The sequence below is a fragment of the Epinephelus fuscoguttatus genome, linkage group LG5, assembly GCF_011397635.1.
Source record: "Epinephelus fuscoguttatus linkage group LG5, E.fuscoguttatus.final_Chr_v1".
In the NCBI taxonomy this organism is placed as follows: Eukaryota; Metazoa; Chordata; class Actinopteri; order Perciformes; family Serranidae; genus Epinephelus; species Epinephelus fuscoguttatus.
Window position 1 is genome coordinate 8,759,397 of NC_064756.1, and position 15,558 is coordinate 8,774,954.

Sequence of the window (15,558 nt, forward strand, 5' to 3'; positions counted from 1 at the left end):
GTAGGTTCTTCACAATAAAAACCCTCTTGTATTTTGTTATGTGTAAACTTTTATTGTGAAACATCACAATATGGAAATGTTGAGTTTCGAGCAGCAACTTCACACAACCTCTAACACAGCTCATACTGAACGTGAAAGTGAAAGTATAATAAAGCAGATTTCTAAAGTAAAAATAGGGGGTATACATGGTCTTACTCAGCGCCAATAAACATAATGGAGGGACACATAATGAAAAAGAAAGAAAAAGGAACAAAAAAACACCCAATAATTTTCTACAGTGTTGACATCTTGACAGATAATCGTTAATGGCAAAAGTGTTTAGTTTTATTCATTGTATTCAGTGACTGTACTGATAGATAGAGAGAGAGATAGGAGTATTTTTTTGCATGTATAATGTCTTTGTAACATATTTACATTAGTTTAAAATATAATTCATAATTAACAAACACAAATACACACCACACACAGCCATAGTCCTCAAATTGTGGTTCTTCCCACACAAATTTCAAATACAGAGAGGAGGAGAGTCCTGCATGATATATGTGAGTGTCTACTCAGGACAGACTGAGGCTGTATCCACACATTGCCTTGTTGCTCACAACACAAATTCTATTATTTTCTTGAATAATTGGAAAGAATCAGCCACCACGGGACACGCCACACCTCATCTTGTTGTCTTACACTCTCTCTTTGTCTCTCCCTTATCAAACCTCAATGTGCATCCCCCACAGCCTGAGTCACTTACCATGAATGTATCACATGAATCATCCACACATCTGTAAAAGCATGAGAGTTGATATGACCCGAACAGGAAGCTTTCACTGGAAGATGCTTCCTGTAAAGTTAAAAATCTTCCAAACATCTTGCTGCATGACTAACTTTGCATGATGGAGTAAAGCAAGGGTACAGTTTCAGTTTAAACCTGACAATAATTGTGTCTGATACATGGCCTCTGGGTTTTTGTTTTACACGTACATTCTTTGCCCACAGTAAACAATAGCGGTGCCATGCTGTTGTTCCGATGGCCCACAATTTCAAATCCCCATAATCTCAAACATGTCCCATTGGACTGAAAGCGTGTTTCTCTAACAGCTCATTATTCCAAAAACTAATGTCAATTGTTGTGAAGTCCTCTTTCTGCGCTATATACATTCCCTTCAGTCAGACAAAACCACAGTGTGGATTGTCTGTTTTGGGCTATTGTAGAAAAGACAGGGCAAACTTAGTGGAAGAGGACCCTGTATGTAGACACATATCATTCTAAGGTCACAAAAACACAACAGTTCTCAGTTTAAAATAATAAAAATATATATAAATGTAATTATGAATATGATGTTCCATTCTGCCAATATATCCCACTAAATCCTGCACACTAAAAGTAGTATAGTCATCTATGTATTCCCTGTTTCTTTTTGAAACAAAAAAAAATTACAAAAAAAAAAAAAAATACAACAGCAACTAAAGGAAACAAAGTCAGCTGAATCTACCACCCACTAAATACTCAATGTGAAGATTATAGAGTCCCGTAAAGTGATTTTTTTAATCTTGTGCTCATAAGATGATAATTTATTTGTACAAGATAATTAACTTGTGCACCGTAGTTCATCATCTTGTGTGCACAAAATAAAAATAAAATCACCTTTTAGGACTTTTAGGGCTCCATATTATTGAACCCATGCCTCTACACTTTTGAATTGCAGCAGTCTGAAGTAGTTCAGTCATACTTGACCATGGGGTGGTCGCTCCAGGGAGGCAGGTCGGAGAGTTTCTCCTCAGTGGCTGTTTCAATGGGCCAGCCCCAGGACTTACAGAATCCACACAGGTTCATCCCCACAGCCTGGGAGAACGTCTCAGCATACAGGTTCATCTTCCCTTTGTTGTCCTTCGGAAAGGTGCTCATCTTGTGGTAAGCAGCAAACACCTTCTTAAAGGCATCCCAGCCAAATTTATCCTGGAGCTACATGGAAGGAGAGGATTTGCCAAGAGCTGCCATTAATCCACAGACATGAAACTCTGCCCCATAACTGGGAATGATGTGCAAATGCATCTAACCCAAACCACCCTGATGGTGGCGCCAAACAGCTAAAAGCGAAACCTTTAAAAGGCTAACACATCTGACCTGAATGAAACACATATCCAATAAAGCTGGGTGATATGGCCCTAAAATAATATCATGATATTTCAGGGTTTTTTGTTATAATGATATTCTTGACAATATGACAAATTAGCAATTCAAAATGCAATTCTTAAAGCATGTGCGCATCACATATTGGTTAATAACACAAGCTGAACTTCAAAAATCTAAGTCAAAGCGCATTGACTTTTCTTTAGACATACTTTGGTATTAAATCTAGCAAACAGATGCTTAGTGATTGGTATCCACATGTCAATGTGTCCTTGGGCAAGATGGACCAGCGCCTTGCATGGCAGCTCTGTCACCATCTGTGTGCGAGCGTGTGTATGAATGGATGAATGAGAGGCCAATTGTAAAGAGCTTTGTTTGTTAAAGTAGAGAAGCACTATATAGATTAGTGATATTGTCTTGTGATCATATCTTGTTGATTTTTTTTCCCTTTAAGAGGTGTGGTTGTGTTTAAATGTGTACTCCTCTATGTGATAAAGCTTCTCTATAGGCTGTAATGTACAGTAATTATCTCTCACCTGCATGTATGTCTCCAGGGCCACCCACATGCTCCAGTCTTTGAGGTTCTTGCCGCCCTTGGCGTACTGCTCTGCTCGGTTGTTTCGATTTTCTGCAGTCATAGCTCCATGAGCCTGCATTGAACAAGAATAAATGATATGAATGGTAAACAAAGGAATCCCAGTTGTCTTTTGTAACATCTATTGATATGAAAACACGTCACTACACATGTTAAGACCAACTTTTCTAATCATTGGTCTAAGTTGTTTTGTCAACAAAAAGTAAAAATAATTCACTCCACCTTTGCCCTGTTGATACCAAACAGCTCCTCGTGCACGTACACTGACCACAGGTTGCATGTACACTCAGTGGTGTGTGGTCGAAACTCCCAGCAGGCTCTCTGTTGGTTGTGTCCCAGTTCATGGATGGGCCCCCACATGCCTTTAGTCCTAATGTACTCAGGGTTGACCAGCACAGATGCTGTGCCTTTGTATGCCATGACAGGATAACCTGCATGCATGAAACCTGAAAGGATAAAAATCAGAAAAACAAACAGTGTTAACAGTGGATCTCCAGTGTTCCATATCTGTGGTAGAGAAATATAGTCGGACTATATATTTTAATTCAAGTGCATGCTTTCAGAGCAAAGCATAAACCACAGGCCTCATATTAGCATTTGTTGTTGTTACTAAACTTCTAATTTAATTTTTTAAGCTCTTAAAATTCCAACAGTGAAATTAAATGAGCGGCCGAAATGAGTTTCCTCAGTGGGGTGGCTGGGCTCAGCCTTAGAGATAGGGTAAGGAGCTCGGACATCCAAAGGGAGCTCGAAGTAGAGCTGCTGCTCCTTTGTGTCAAAAGGGGTCAGTTGAGGTGGTTTGGGCATCTGGTGGGAGGCCCCAGGGTAGACCCAGGACACACTGGACAGATTACATATCTCATCTGCAGGAGCTGGAAGATCGCTGCTGCGAAGAGGGAGGCTTGGGATGCTTTGCTCGGCCTGCTGCCCCCATGACCCTGGCCCAGATACACAGATGAAAATGGATGGATGGAAATTCCAACAGTCTGCCCATGGGCCCTATCAGTGGAATAATGACGTAATGACATGTGTGTGTTATAATCCGAGCTTCTCCATGGTTTGTTGTGGGGAGCCACTCCGGCCACACGTGCATGATAGTGCATGTCTGTATCCCACTGACCACCGCTTTGCACTGCTCTCATACCACGGTTATTGCTAATATCAGGATAGCGGTATCTTGGAAGCGTAGAGTCCACCCTCCAGTTCTTCCCAGTTAACACTGTCAGCTCTGTCAGCACTGTTACCATTGTTAGAGCTGTTTATGCAGTTAGCACCATTAGCTGCTAGCTGCCGGCTCAGCCACCTCCGTGCTGAGGACCTGTGCAGACCACTCATATGCTCTGAATTTTGCCCCTTAAAGTTAGGTGGTTACTCATGTGACAGATTTTTGGGAAGCTAAAATTCTTGTGATTCAATTGATGCAAACCATTTCAAGATATGATCACAGGTACAATCAATATCTCTTCCAGAACACTAACAAACGCACAGTTTCAAAATTGACGCACTGCTGTTGCATCATTTTCACATTAGCCGGCAGACACTTACTTTGGGTACACGGGTGTTTAGGCTAATTTTACAGGAATGGTTAGGGTTAAACAAGTTATAATTTTTGAACCAAACACATTGTCCTGATGGAGTATGCATCATATGTCATGTGCTGTCCCTGAGAGTCCTGTTATTTTATGATACTGTAGTACTGTTTGCAGAATTTTCTAAATGCAATGGCTTGCACAAAGCCTTGCAAGAAGTCAACATGGACATGCAGTTTCATTTGTTGTCTGTCTATTTATGTTAGTCCTACGATAGACTGGTGAGCCATCGTGAGTTAGGACAGGCTTCACCTTTGTGAGACTCTCAACAGGATAAACAAATAAGGAACAGGCATGTGCAGTGTCAAAGTCAAATGAACTTACCATGGGAAATCTGCACATCTGCTACAAAGCGTTCCTTGCGAGGAAATTTATGTGGTACAGCAGCCAGGTCAGCAATAGTCCTCATGATGTCATCCCAAAGCGCTGCCACCTCATCAGGGCGCTCCATGTTCCGAACAACATCTGATGGTACTGTGAGGATGATGTTTTCCATCTCCAGCTCTGCCCAGGGTGCAGGAGCTGTGCGCAGCAGTGACCAATCGGCAGGTGTTGTCACGCCTGAAAGAACAAAGAGATGGGTGCATTCAAATAACTGAGGGACAAGCTATTTTGTTATTCCACAATTATTTTTTCAGTTTAGTTTGAGGGAACCTTTTTATACATTTTTGAAGGACACCTGCTAAACCGAAAATTGTTTCACTTAAATTGTCCCGGCACACAAGCGATGTTTGATGAGAACTAATGAGATTACATTAGATGTTGAACAAGATTTTCTTACTTGGACTTCCCCAAATCCCAAAACAACCATATGTATCCCTACAGGCCTGCCATTTACTCACATCAGCAGACACAAACCACAGTGTCACCTCAACAGACTCACCAGATTTATAATATGGCGCAGGTACAGCCATCTGCACTGTGACCTCTACCCCATCCAGTTTTGTTTTGGGTGGAGCCACCAGATAGATGAGTCCCCCCCACAGGTTCCACACCTGCATCATCTCTGAGGTTATTGGAAATCGCTCATGAACACACGGTGCTCTCTTCAGCACTGGAGATTTGAGATAGTCTGTTTGACAGCCTATCTGGATCTGAGGAAGACATAGAGCATGTGTTAATGATTGTGAGTAGGCCTGGGTGGTTCATACTTTTATAACCTTCTTGACTCAATTTTGTGTACAGCACCTTCCAGTCCTTGTTGACGATCTCCGCTGGCAGGGCCATGTAGGTCTTCATACCAGGAGAGAGGTAGAGACCTGTACTGAACCACTCCTCCCCTCCTGACACACACAGACACAGCAGCAGCAAAAGTTACACTCAGTCATGTTTACTTGTATACGGAACCCTAACCCTAACAAACACATCCTACCTTTCTCCTTCTTAACAGTGATTATGTTTATATGCACAAAATATGTAGATTTTTGCCCTTATTCTGAAAAAGACAACACTCCTGCTAAGCTGTTCACATGGATAATAAAAATTAATTTCACTAATAGTCCTGTTTACATGCATACATCCAATTAACATGCCCTAGCATATCGTTTCTGACATCAAAATATGAAAAAGTGGAACAGCTGGAGCTGTTCGTCATCTTGTATCTTTGTCTTCTTCTTTCATACCTTCAACCACCTTCTTGAAAAGGTCGGCGATATTTGGTATTATATACCATATTTGGAGTATCCAAAAACCTGTTGATATATAAGTCCCTGATCACACACAAAGTGTTTTGCAGGTTGAAAAAAGCAAGGCACACCACATTGCCACTAGTCACAGTACAGTAATTAGAAGCTAGTTCCTAATATGTTGAGGCAGAGGGTACTCGCTGTAGCTCTGGTTGAGGGTAAGAGGCTGTCATCAAAGAGTTTGTTGGACACAGGGAAAGAGATCTGTGTGGGTACATGAGACCCTAAAAAAGAGGGTGGATCAAGGGGAGTACCATCAGTTGGTCCAGGAGCTTCTCCTCCATGATGGGTGTTTCAAGTACTGCACTTACATGCTTCCACGCCTGCTGTTTTCTACTGAGATGGTGGTAACTGCAGTTTGTAAAGTCGCATAGCTCTGGGTATCCAGCAACCGTTACCACCAGTTTCTCCTCCATTGTTTACCAACTGTAAACTTGTTGTTGTGACCACCACAGAAGGCCTGTCTCTGAGATCATCTGATTGAATAATGTGAGAAAAGCAGAGTTGACATGGGGCACTTTTCTGCTCTGAGTTGAAGTTTTTTCAACTTGAGGAGTTCAGAGCGCTCCCGCAAAAATGCCAGGGGCCTAGATACGCGTACCAACGCAAAAACATTGAGCAAAAAGCTTCATTCTCATTTAAAACAATTACAAAGAGCCACATCCAACTACTAAAACAGTTATGGGATTTTCTCATGGGCATGAATCTCTACACATGCCTTGCAAACTGTTGGCAGGTTGGTTTGTGCGCAACATATCCATGAAAATGCACAGAACTGACTGTAAAAGGACAAGAGGCCATTTGTGACAAAGTAAGGTAAAAGCCCTAGATGGAGGTACATATTCAAAATATGTTGTATTCATAATGACTTTAGACTTTTTTCTCAGACATGTTAGGATGTTACATACCTTGACATGTTTCGGCGGAAACTTCCACCTTCCTCAGATAGCTGGTGGCGTAACCGTCCTGTCAAAAAGGATGGTTATGCCTCCCTAATATTGTCTGATTGACAGATCAGCTGATAAAGACGCATCACAACCACTACCAAGTGACACTTCTGAGGAAAGTGGAAGTTTCTGCCGAAACATGTCAAGGTATGTAACATCCTAACATGTCTGAGATAAAGAAGGAAGATAGAAAGCCAGTGGCCCATAAATGCTTCCCTAATATCAGCTGATTGACAGATCAGCTGATAAAAATGCGTCACAACCACCACCAAGTGACACTTCTGAGGAAAGTGGAAGTTTCTGCCAAAACATGTCAAGGTATGTAACATCCTAACAGGTCTGAGATAACAGAACAACTAAAGTCATTATCAGAAACTAAAGACATAATGAACACCATTGAACTGTGTTGTATTCATGTCCAAAAAATGCTCTTAAAACCCAAATCATAGCTGCATATCCCTCATCTTAATTGGAAAATGCTAAATACGATAAAAGCCCAGTTTGGAAAGTCTAAACAGTCTATGCTGTTTGCATGACCCACATCAAATTGAGAATATTGACATATTAGGCGCAATAGTTGAATATTAGAGTGCATGTAAACATAGCCAGTGAGGTCTGTAGGTAAGTGCAATGTGACAATACTTTACTTCAACAGACTGAATTCAGTTTTCCCTGCAAATTATGTCAATGAATCACAATTACAAGTGTGCACATGCTTTTTAGCCCACAGGATGAGCTCATAAATAGCTCATGACGACAAGGTCTTACCTGCTGTGTCAACATCTATCTTTATCTTGTGGTTGTAGACAACTGGCATCACAGGGTTTTGCTTGATGAGGTAGGGCAGGAGGGCATCAGGATCTGGGCAAGCCTTATACACCGCTGGCCCCAGAGTGAGGAGCATGTGGTCTTTGGGATTCTTCACGGGACACTTGTCACACACCTTGAAAGAAAATGCATCATCAGAGATGTTGCAGTAACGAATTTGTCTGGTTGTCAGCTTTGTGCTGTTCTACTGTTCTATATTTTATAAAGCTCTTACGTCATTTTGTCTACATACCTGTGGCATGCCTGACTTAGTCAAGATGTCAGTGAGGGAGGCCACAACCTGTTTATAGAAGGGGCAGTCATGAGCCTCCATTGTCAAGTAGGTGGCGCAGTCAAAGCCCAGCTTTTTAAGGTTTTCCTCTTCCTGTTTGCTGAGTTTCTCCCCCTGGGTCACATGACGGGCAAAGCGGTGTAGAAGGTGGCGGAAGTAGTAGTTGTCTTTGATGGCCTGGCTTGGCACAGGGGCCTTGTAGGTCCCTCCTTTGATCATTGTACCCAGCAGGCTCAAGCCCATTGGGTTCAGGATCTTGTTTCCTGAAAGACATTCCAAAAAACCCAGGTTGATCCACTGTGTTTTATTGTTCAAACTTGTTTTCAGGGTGGGACTGGGTAGGTTATAAGAACTTTTAGATTTAAGTTTATGCAGGTGTGATACATATATAAAGCAATAGGTTTCTTGTGGTTGGTCTGTGGCAGAGCCAGCCTGACTCATAGCAGATGTCCTTTATGGGCCATTGGCTTTCTATCTTCCAGTGTTCACAGAAACAGCCTAGAGGCCCTTTGCAGACCACTCTGTCCTTTTTTTAAGTTGTCAAGTGCTCTAGCTCTGTTGTTCATGTCTTCCAGCCTGACAGTATCGGAGGGATACAGACCAAAAAACAGCCTGTGTTAAGACACCGCAGGGGACTGTGTTGGTGGCGGCGTGTTATATCAGCTACCAGTGAGAGAAAGTCTACACACAGAAAAATGTTGGTACCTCAGTGGTTCTTAGGGATGGATTTAGGTGCTACACACCACCGCTGCTACACAAATATTTTTTTTAGGTGCCCCCTTGAAGCCCTTTAGAGGTTCTCTACCACCACGTTTAATAAGTTTAGTTAAAAATGTCATTTATACCCTTTTTCGACAGTCATGGGCTGGCTTGCCTTGGCTTGGGTTGGCTAGGGCCGTCAGCCCAGCACAGCAGGGATATGCATTTCCATTACAACGGGGCAACTTTCTTGAAGGTGTGTCTTAATGATGATGGTCTGTCTTGAGTGATGATGTTTAAAAACAGAGGGTTAATACTCGGCTGAAGTCCCCTGTTACTTTTTTCTGCATGTGTTTGTCCACAGCAGGGCAGGTAAAAGAAGTTTACCTGTTGGAGGTGAGCTGTTTGCAGAGGTGCAGTAAGAGCCTGTTGTCTGCAGCTCTTCATCAACATCTCACTGTGGCTGCTTCTGCTTTTACTTTCCTGCCTGCTGTATTAATACACTTGCCTTTATTGGAGAAAAGCTGCTAACAAAGTTCTGCCAATTTAATAAGAACACATTTAGTCTCCTATAGATTCGTCACAATAAAAGTCCCCTGTTATTTTGTTATGTATAAACTTTTATTGTGAGGCAGCAAAATAAGGAAATGTTGAGTTATCGAGCAGCAGCTTCTAATACGGCTGATAGCGAATGTGAAAGTGAAATAAAGCAGATTTCTAAAGTAAAAACAGGAAGCCTGGCTTTTGGACCTACTCTTGAGAGGGTCCATCTCTGGCGTGACTTGGCGCGGCACAGCTTGTCTAAACAGACAAAGGAAACGCAAATTGGCCTAGCATGGCTTTACTTGGTGCAGCCAAGAGTGACAATGGAAAAAGGGTAGTAGAAACATACTGACTCGTCCATAATATTATTAGGCATCATTCAAGGGCCCCCTTAATAATTTTTTTTAAAAACAATACAGTGCTAGATGGCACCTCTAATGATTCATAAAGCACTGTTTCAAAAAAGCACTGCACAGCACATTTGAAAGATGGGTCCCATACAGCATTAAAACAGGTTCCCCTATGATGATGAGCTAAAAAACTGCTTTTGTGTTCTTCTCGCACCATTTTTGTTGAGTGTCACAGCCGTTCTGAGCAGCAGGTTAGACTGATACACATCCTGATGTTGGTTTGCTGCTATGCACCTTTGGCTTGGCACGTTCAATGACTCACACTAACACAGCCCCTGGATGCAGATAAGTTATGTCATGTGGGCCAGGACCACACAGTTCCCCAGGCTGTTCACTCTACAGTTTCTCTGCGATGCCCAGTGCCTCAGCTGACCTGCTGCCCAGTACTCTGGCCTCTCTGCAGATGTATTCTGCTTCAATTAACCCTTTGAAACCTGGAGAGACATCAGTTTTCTTGTGCTGCATTCAGGTGCCTCTCACAAGCAAAACTTGCTAAAAAAAGGCAATGAGCAACTTGACACGAAATGTCACTGAAACTGCATGAAAACAGTAAACGTGACAAGAAAAATAACCTGAAAAAGAAAACAAAGAGTGGGGAAATTATTAGAAAACTATCCAAAAAAAGGAAATGCCCAGAAAAATGTAGTCATGGTTATAATAATTGTATTATTAAATTTATATTACAGACAAAATCTGTAACATTGTCTAATTTCTTGCTAATTTTTGGGTCATTTCTTGTAAAGCGGCTCTTTGCCTTTGTTGTGTGTACTTGAAAGGAATCAGTCTAATTTGCTCAGGTTTTAAAGGATTAAACAAACCAGCCAGCACCTTCTCTGCATGCCTGTATTTGGCACCTTCCTCTGCAGCAACTGTACCAACAACTCCAGTGGTCATAATACTGGGGCTCCACAAGGGAGCACTATTTCACCAGCTTTAGTTACTCTCTACACTGAGGAATGTCGCAGCAACACATCTGATCATGTCACTATTGAATTTGCTGATGACACAGCATTCGTGGGTTTGATTTAAGATGATGATGATACTCTTCTTCATTTGAACATCAAGAAAACAAAAGAAATCATCTTTGAGTTTAGGACTGCAAACAAAACCGCCTACACGTGACTGTCAGTAGGAAAGGTACTGAAGTGGTAGATGACTACGAATATTTAGGAATGATAACAGATGCTAAACTGACATGGAATTCGATCACAGATGCTATTCATCAGAAAGGTCTGCAGCGTCTATGTTTCATGCGTAAACTGAGACAGGTCAAAGTGGACAGACATATTGGTCCTCTTCTATTGTTGCTTTATGGAGATCATTTTAATTTACTGTTCTATTGCCTGATATTTTGTTATTGCTGGTGAACAATTAAAAGAAACTGTGTAGATTGTGCCCAGTAAGATTGCTGGACAGCAGCAAGACTGGATGACAATGACCTTTGAGTCTCAAATAGTGGGTAAAGGGCAAGCCATTATGGTTTTAAATCCCCTATTTAGTGTATATAAGCTGTTATCACCAGGCGGATACCATGTGATCATGTCCTGCAAACTACTATTTTTTCAGCGTCTAGCCTGCCAACTCTGCAAGCATCCAGACAGCTAAATTTTCTTTGACCCTTGTTACCCTCTGTATGTTCTACCTGCACAGTCACGCTTTTGTCCGTCTCTGTAACAATTCAGTCCATTGGTTACTCTGAAGCATATTTCCCTGTTAATCGCAGCCAGCCCAGCAGCTCAGTCCGCCAGTCAGATTTATCTAATGTTAGAGCTCCTGTCCCTGTCTTTAATTTGTATACACCTCTGTGCAGTAACTCTGTAGAGTCTGGCAAATCCTGTTTCCTAAGCCTGTGTTTACCAGCGTCTGTTTGTCTTGAACATGTCGTATTCAAAGCTTTCAAGCATGTGTTTCTCAGTTCAGTCAAGAACACTTTAGTCAAAGAAAACTTCCATTTGCAGTATTATATTTGACATTATGGCTCTGTTCTGGGGCCTCTCTGCCTTTCCTCAGGCCTACACAGAAAGCCTCTTCCACGTGCCTGCATGGAAGGCAGAGAGAGCACACCTGTCTGCCCTTCTGCGTGCTGCCCACGGGAACAGAACAGAGTCAGCATCAGTGACAAACACAAATGTTTATTCCTGTGAACCAGCCTGTGCTCTAACACATGCTACATTGTACTTAGCAAGTAGAATTCATTCATTTTAAGCTGTGCCTCAGCATGAGCACTGAGACAGTGGTACCTGGAATATGCTTAGCATGCATTATGTTATATTATCATGGGATGAACTGGGCAGGATGTAATAAAACTCTGGTGGTGCATTATCATACCTGGAAATTCTGTTAATACATTTTGCCCACGGTTACACTGAGCCCAGTGCCAGGCATGTCCACCAATCAGCAGGCCTCCTCCCTCTGCCACAAACTCTAGGATTTCCTCTGCTTGTTTGTCGCTGTTCGCGAAACACACATACACACTCAGGTCTTTCCTGAGGCTTGTCGTCTCACACCGCAACCCCGACTTGCTGAGATTGTTGAGGGGAATTTTTGCTTGCACACCAACAACCCCCTGCCGGCCTTCATCCAGCCAGTGAATGGCATTTTTCCAAAATGGAGCCAGTGACTGTGATAAAATTTTGATAAGGAAAGCAGTTTATAAATCATGTAAAAAAAACAACTAAAAAAAACAAACATAAATTTGACCTATAAAGACAGAAATTCTAAAATGTGAGTGAATTTAATGTTAACTCTACCTCTCGTCCGATAAATCCTGCATGAGTGGTGATAATAACCCGTCCCTGCCCATAGTAAGTTCCTGCCATGAACGCCTGTCCGCTCTCATTGGTACCAATGGGGAAGGCTAGTGTACCATGGACCAAGACTTCGGAGGCTATTGAACGACCCTGGATGTCAAATTCTTTAACTCCCTGAAGTAAGAACTCCAAGTCATCCTCAAAATCCTTTCCAATCCTATTTTTGAAAGGGGAAAGAGAAAGGAAAGATAAATGCAGACAAGGACATACAGTGTATTATAGAATAACAGTAAAGAATAAGTATATTAACCACATTTAAAAAAAATAAAATAAATTCTGGTCATATGTTATCGTAACTTTGTCAAGTTTCGTCATTTCTATTGCATAATGACAGTGTAGGAGACAAACAGGAAAAATGTTGGCACATGGCCAGGCTAGAATCAGGGAGGGTGCAGTTATGGTTTACGGGACTTAACCACTATGCCACAGAGGCTTTCTGAAAAACAAATATTTTGACAAACAGCCATGGCAAAGTTGTAATGATATTATTATAATATGATTTATCTTAAAATGCAATTAATTCAAATTTATTTTATTTAACTTTCTTTTATAACTTTATTAAAAGTTGTCAGTTTGGACAGTAGGACCTTTTTAGATGTGCAATAAAAGAGAAGTACAGGATAAACTCACACTACAGCCATCCAGGAAGATGGGATCGAAGGGTAGACAGGCAGGCATTCCTTCACACCTCTGTGCTCAGAGAAGTAGATCCCTGCCACACCAGAAATCTTATTCCCCACAAACATCAGCAGCGTGTTCTCCTTAGGGTGACCTGCAGCCCAGCTCCATGCCTGCCCCCCAATCAGCACTCCTCCTCCAGCTTTCATAAATGCCACCAGCTCCTTCGCGTGTGGACCAACGCTGTAGGCATCTGTCACATACACACCAAGCCCCAGTTTGTCACTGAAGGATCCCACAACTTTGGCGTCGTAGCTGGACTTGCTGAGGTTATCAGCGACTGCCTTGACTTTTTGGCTGGTTCCAACAGACATATTGTTGGATCCATCTCCTCTCAGCCAGGTCAGAGCGTTCTCTACCAGATCGGGAAAGGTGGTCATGTAGCCCTCATGACCCATGACCACAATCCGTCCACGGCCGTACAGAGAGGCAGCCATCAGGACCTGGCCTTGGCTGTTCATTGCTAAAGGAAAGGCATGGTCTCCAATCAGCACTAGGTCACTGGGTTCACAGGGGTTACGGAGGTCCAGCTCTTTCAAGCCTCTCGTCAGGGCGATGTAGGCCTCTTCATGAGGATTTGCAATGGGCTTGTTGGCCATGGTGAGAGAGATCGATGCTCTGAAGGTTGGATGAAGAGGCCGGAGAGCAGAGTGACAGAAACAGGTGTGTTAAGTCAGATGCGTTAATGCATTTAAACCTTGATGTTGTGTCAGTTAGTTGTCCTGTGGGAAAAGAAAGAGCTGCCAGAGATTAAAACAAAAAGCAGTGTACTAATAATGGCTAGTGTGTTATACTTTTAAACCAATCAAATTGCAACAACAAAATGTAATTCTACAATTTATTCAGAGACTAAAAGTTAATCAGCTGCTGTCCACCTGTTGTCACCAGAGCCAGAGAATAGTTAGCAGGTTTTCATTACAACCAAACACAACCAAAAAGCACAAAGTTATTCTTGTCTTTACCTGAAAGTCAAATTGTCCTTCTGCTTGTATTTTTAGACAAAAGTCTTCCAGACAAGCAATCCACCAAGGACACTATCTGACAAGAGTGGCGTGGGAATATAAATGAGGGTGAGAACAGGTTTGAGTACTTCAGGGGAAATCACAATAGGAGGACGGACTTCACAGAGCACAACCCAGTGGCAGGCTTCTAATGAAGGCCAAGATCAGACATCAATCATGTAGCCTTAAGACGGGATGACAACACCTGCTGTCAACATTCCCAGCGTGTGAATGTTTCACTGGTTACACATGTGGTTTTGGAGAGAGATACACCCTGGTTAAGACTGTATTAAAAATCTGCCTATCCAGTTGGTGTGTCAATATTCATGAGGGCACAACACAACATTGTGGCTGTAAAATAAACCAAGGAGCTCATCTGTGTTTTTGTTACTTAAATAGACATATGACTATTAAAACCATTTGTCAGTTAATTAAATGTATCATCTTTTGTTTCTTGTGAACACTGCTGTCTGTGTCTTTAATTTTTAGACAGTTAACATGTTGTGAAAGTAATAAACCAATGTAAATGCAACATGCAGCCTATGCAACTTCAACGATGCCTCTAAAATGAACAAACCAAAGTATACTTCTACACAAAAAGCTGCCAACATGAGTTACAAAACATTGCCATCCTCTCATGGAGAAAAAAAGGACACAATATACTTATTAAAACATTTAATATTTTTATATCACTAGACAGGGCGGCACGGTGGTGTGGTGGTTAGCACTCTCGCCTCACAGCAAGAGGGTTGCCGGTTCGATCCCGGGTGTGGGAGCCCTTCTGTGCGGAGTTTGCATGTTCTCCCCGTGTCAGCGCGGGTTCTCTCCGGGCACTCCGGCTTCCTCCCACAGTCCAAAGACATGCAGATTTGGGGACTAGGTTAATTGGAGACTCTAAATTGTCCGTAGGTGTGAATGTGAGCGTGAATGGTTGTTTGTCTCTATGTGTCAGCCCTGCGATAGTCTGGCGACCTGTCCAGGGTGTACCCTGCCTCTCGCCCGATGTAGCTGGGATAGGCTCCAGCCCCCCCGCGACCCTCAAGAGGATGAAGCGGTTAGAAGATGAATGAATGAATGAATATCACTAGACAGTATAATAACAGGAAAAGAGAACAAAGAGGTATTTCTTCCTAGTTAGACAAACTTATGCGCATAGAAGGAACTAGTCCGAACTGAATACAACACACACATGCACAAGGAAGTGGAGGAGACACTGGCCACGGTTACATGATGGCTTCTCATTCGGAATGAAATGAATCTGAATGAAATCATTCGGAATTAAAGTGTTTCCAGGTAGTTTACATGGGAAATATTAATTCCGAATGAGGGTTTACACGGGAGATCAGTTCAATCGCCTTTATTCAGGTCAGTGCAAGG

General features: G+C 42.3%; 1 protein-coding gene across 1 annotated transcript; it reads right to left on the reverse strand.

The window, feature by feature from the left end:
- Positions 1–23: 23 nt before the first annotated feature.
- Positions 24–14,226, reverse strand: LOC125888397 (TRPM8 channel-associated factor homolog). The gene is made up of 12 exons (XM_049575743.1): positions 14,143–14,226; positions 13,133–13,798; positions 12,443–12,659; positions 12,021–12,312; positions 8,002–8,303; positions 7,710–7,884; positions 5,498–5,592; positions 5,193–5,403; positions 4,634–4,870; positions 2,943–3,166; positions 2,662–2,775; positions 24–1,957 (listed from the first exon to the last, which is right to left on the reverse strand). Exons 2-12 carry the CDS (start codon positions 13,777–13,779, stop codon positions 1,715–1,717), a joined length of 2,757 nt encoding a protein of 918 aa, XP_049431700.1. The 5' UTR covers positions 13,780–13,798; positions 14,143–14,226; the 3' UTR covers positions 24–1,714.
- Between the last annotated feature and the right edge of the window lie 1,332 nt (positions 14,227–15,558).

Coding starts and splice junctions, on each gene's coding strand:
- LOC125888397 (XM_049575743.1), bottom strand. CDS start 13,779: ATGGCCAACAAGCCCATTGCAAATCCTCATGAAGAGGCCTACATCGCC. Junction 7,885..8,001: donor CTAAGTCAGGCATGCCACAG/GTATGTAGACAA, acceptor TTTTCTTTCAAG/GTGTGTGACAAGTGTCCCGT. Junction 5,404..5,497: donor TCGTCAACAAGGACTGGAAG/GTGCTGTACACA, acceptor TGTCTTCCTCAG/ATCCAGATAGGCTGTCAAAC.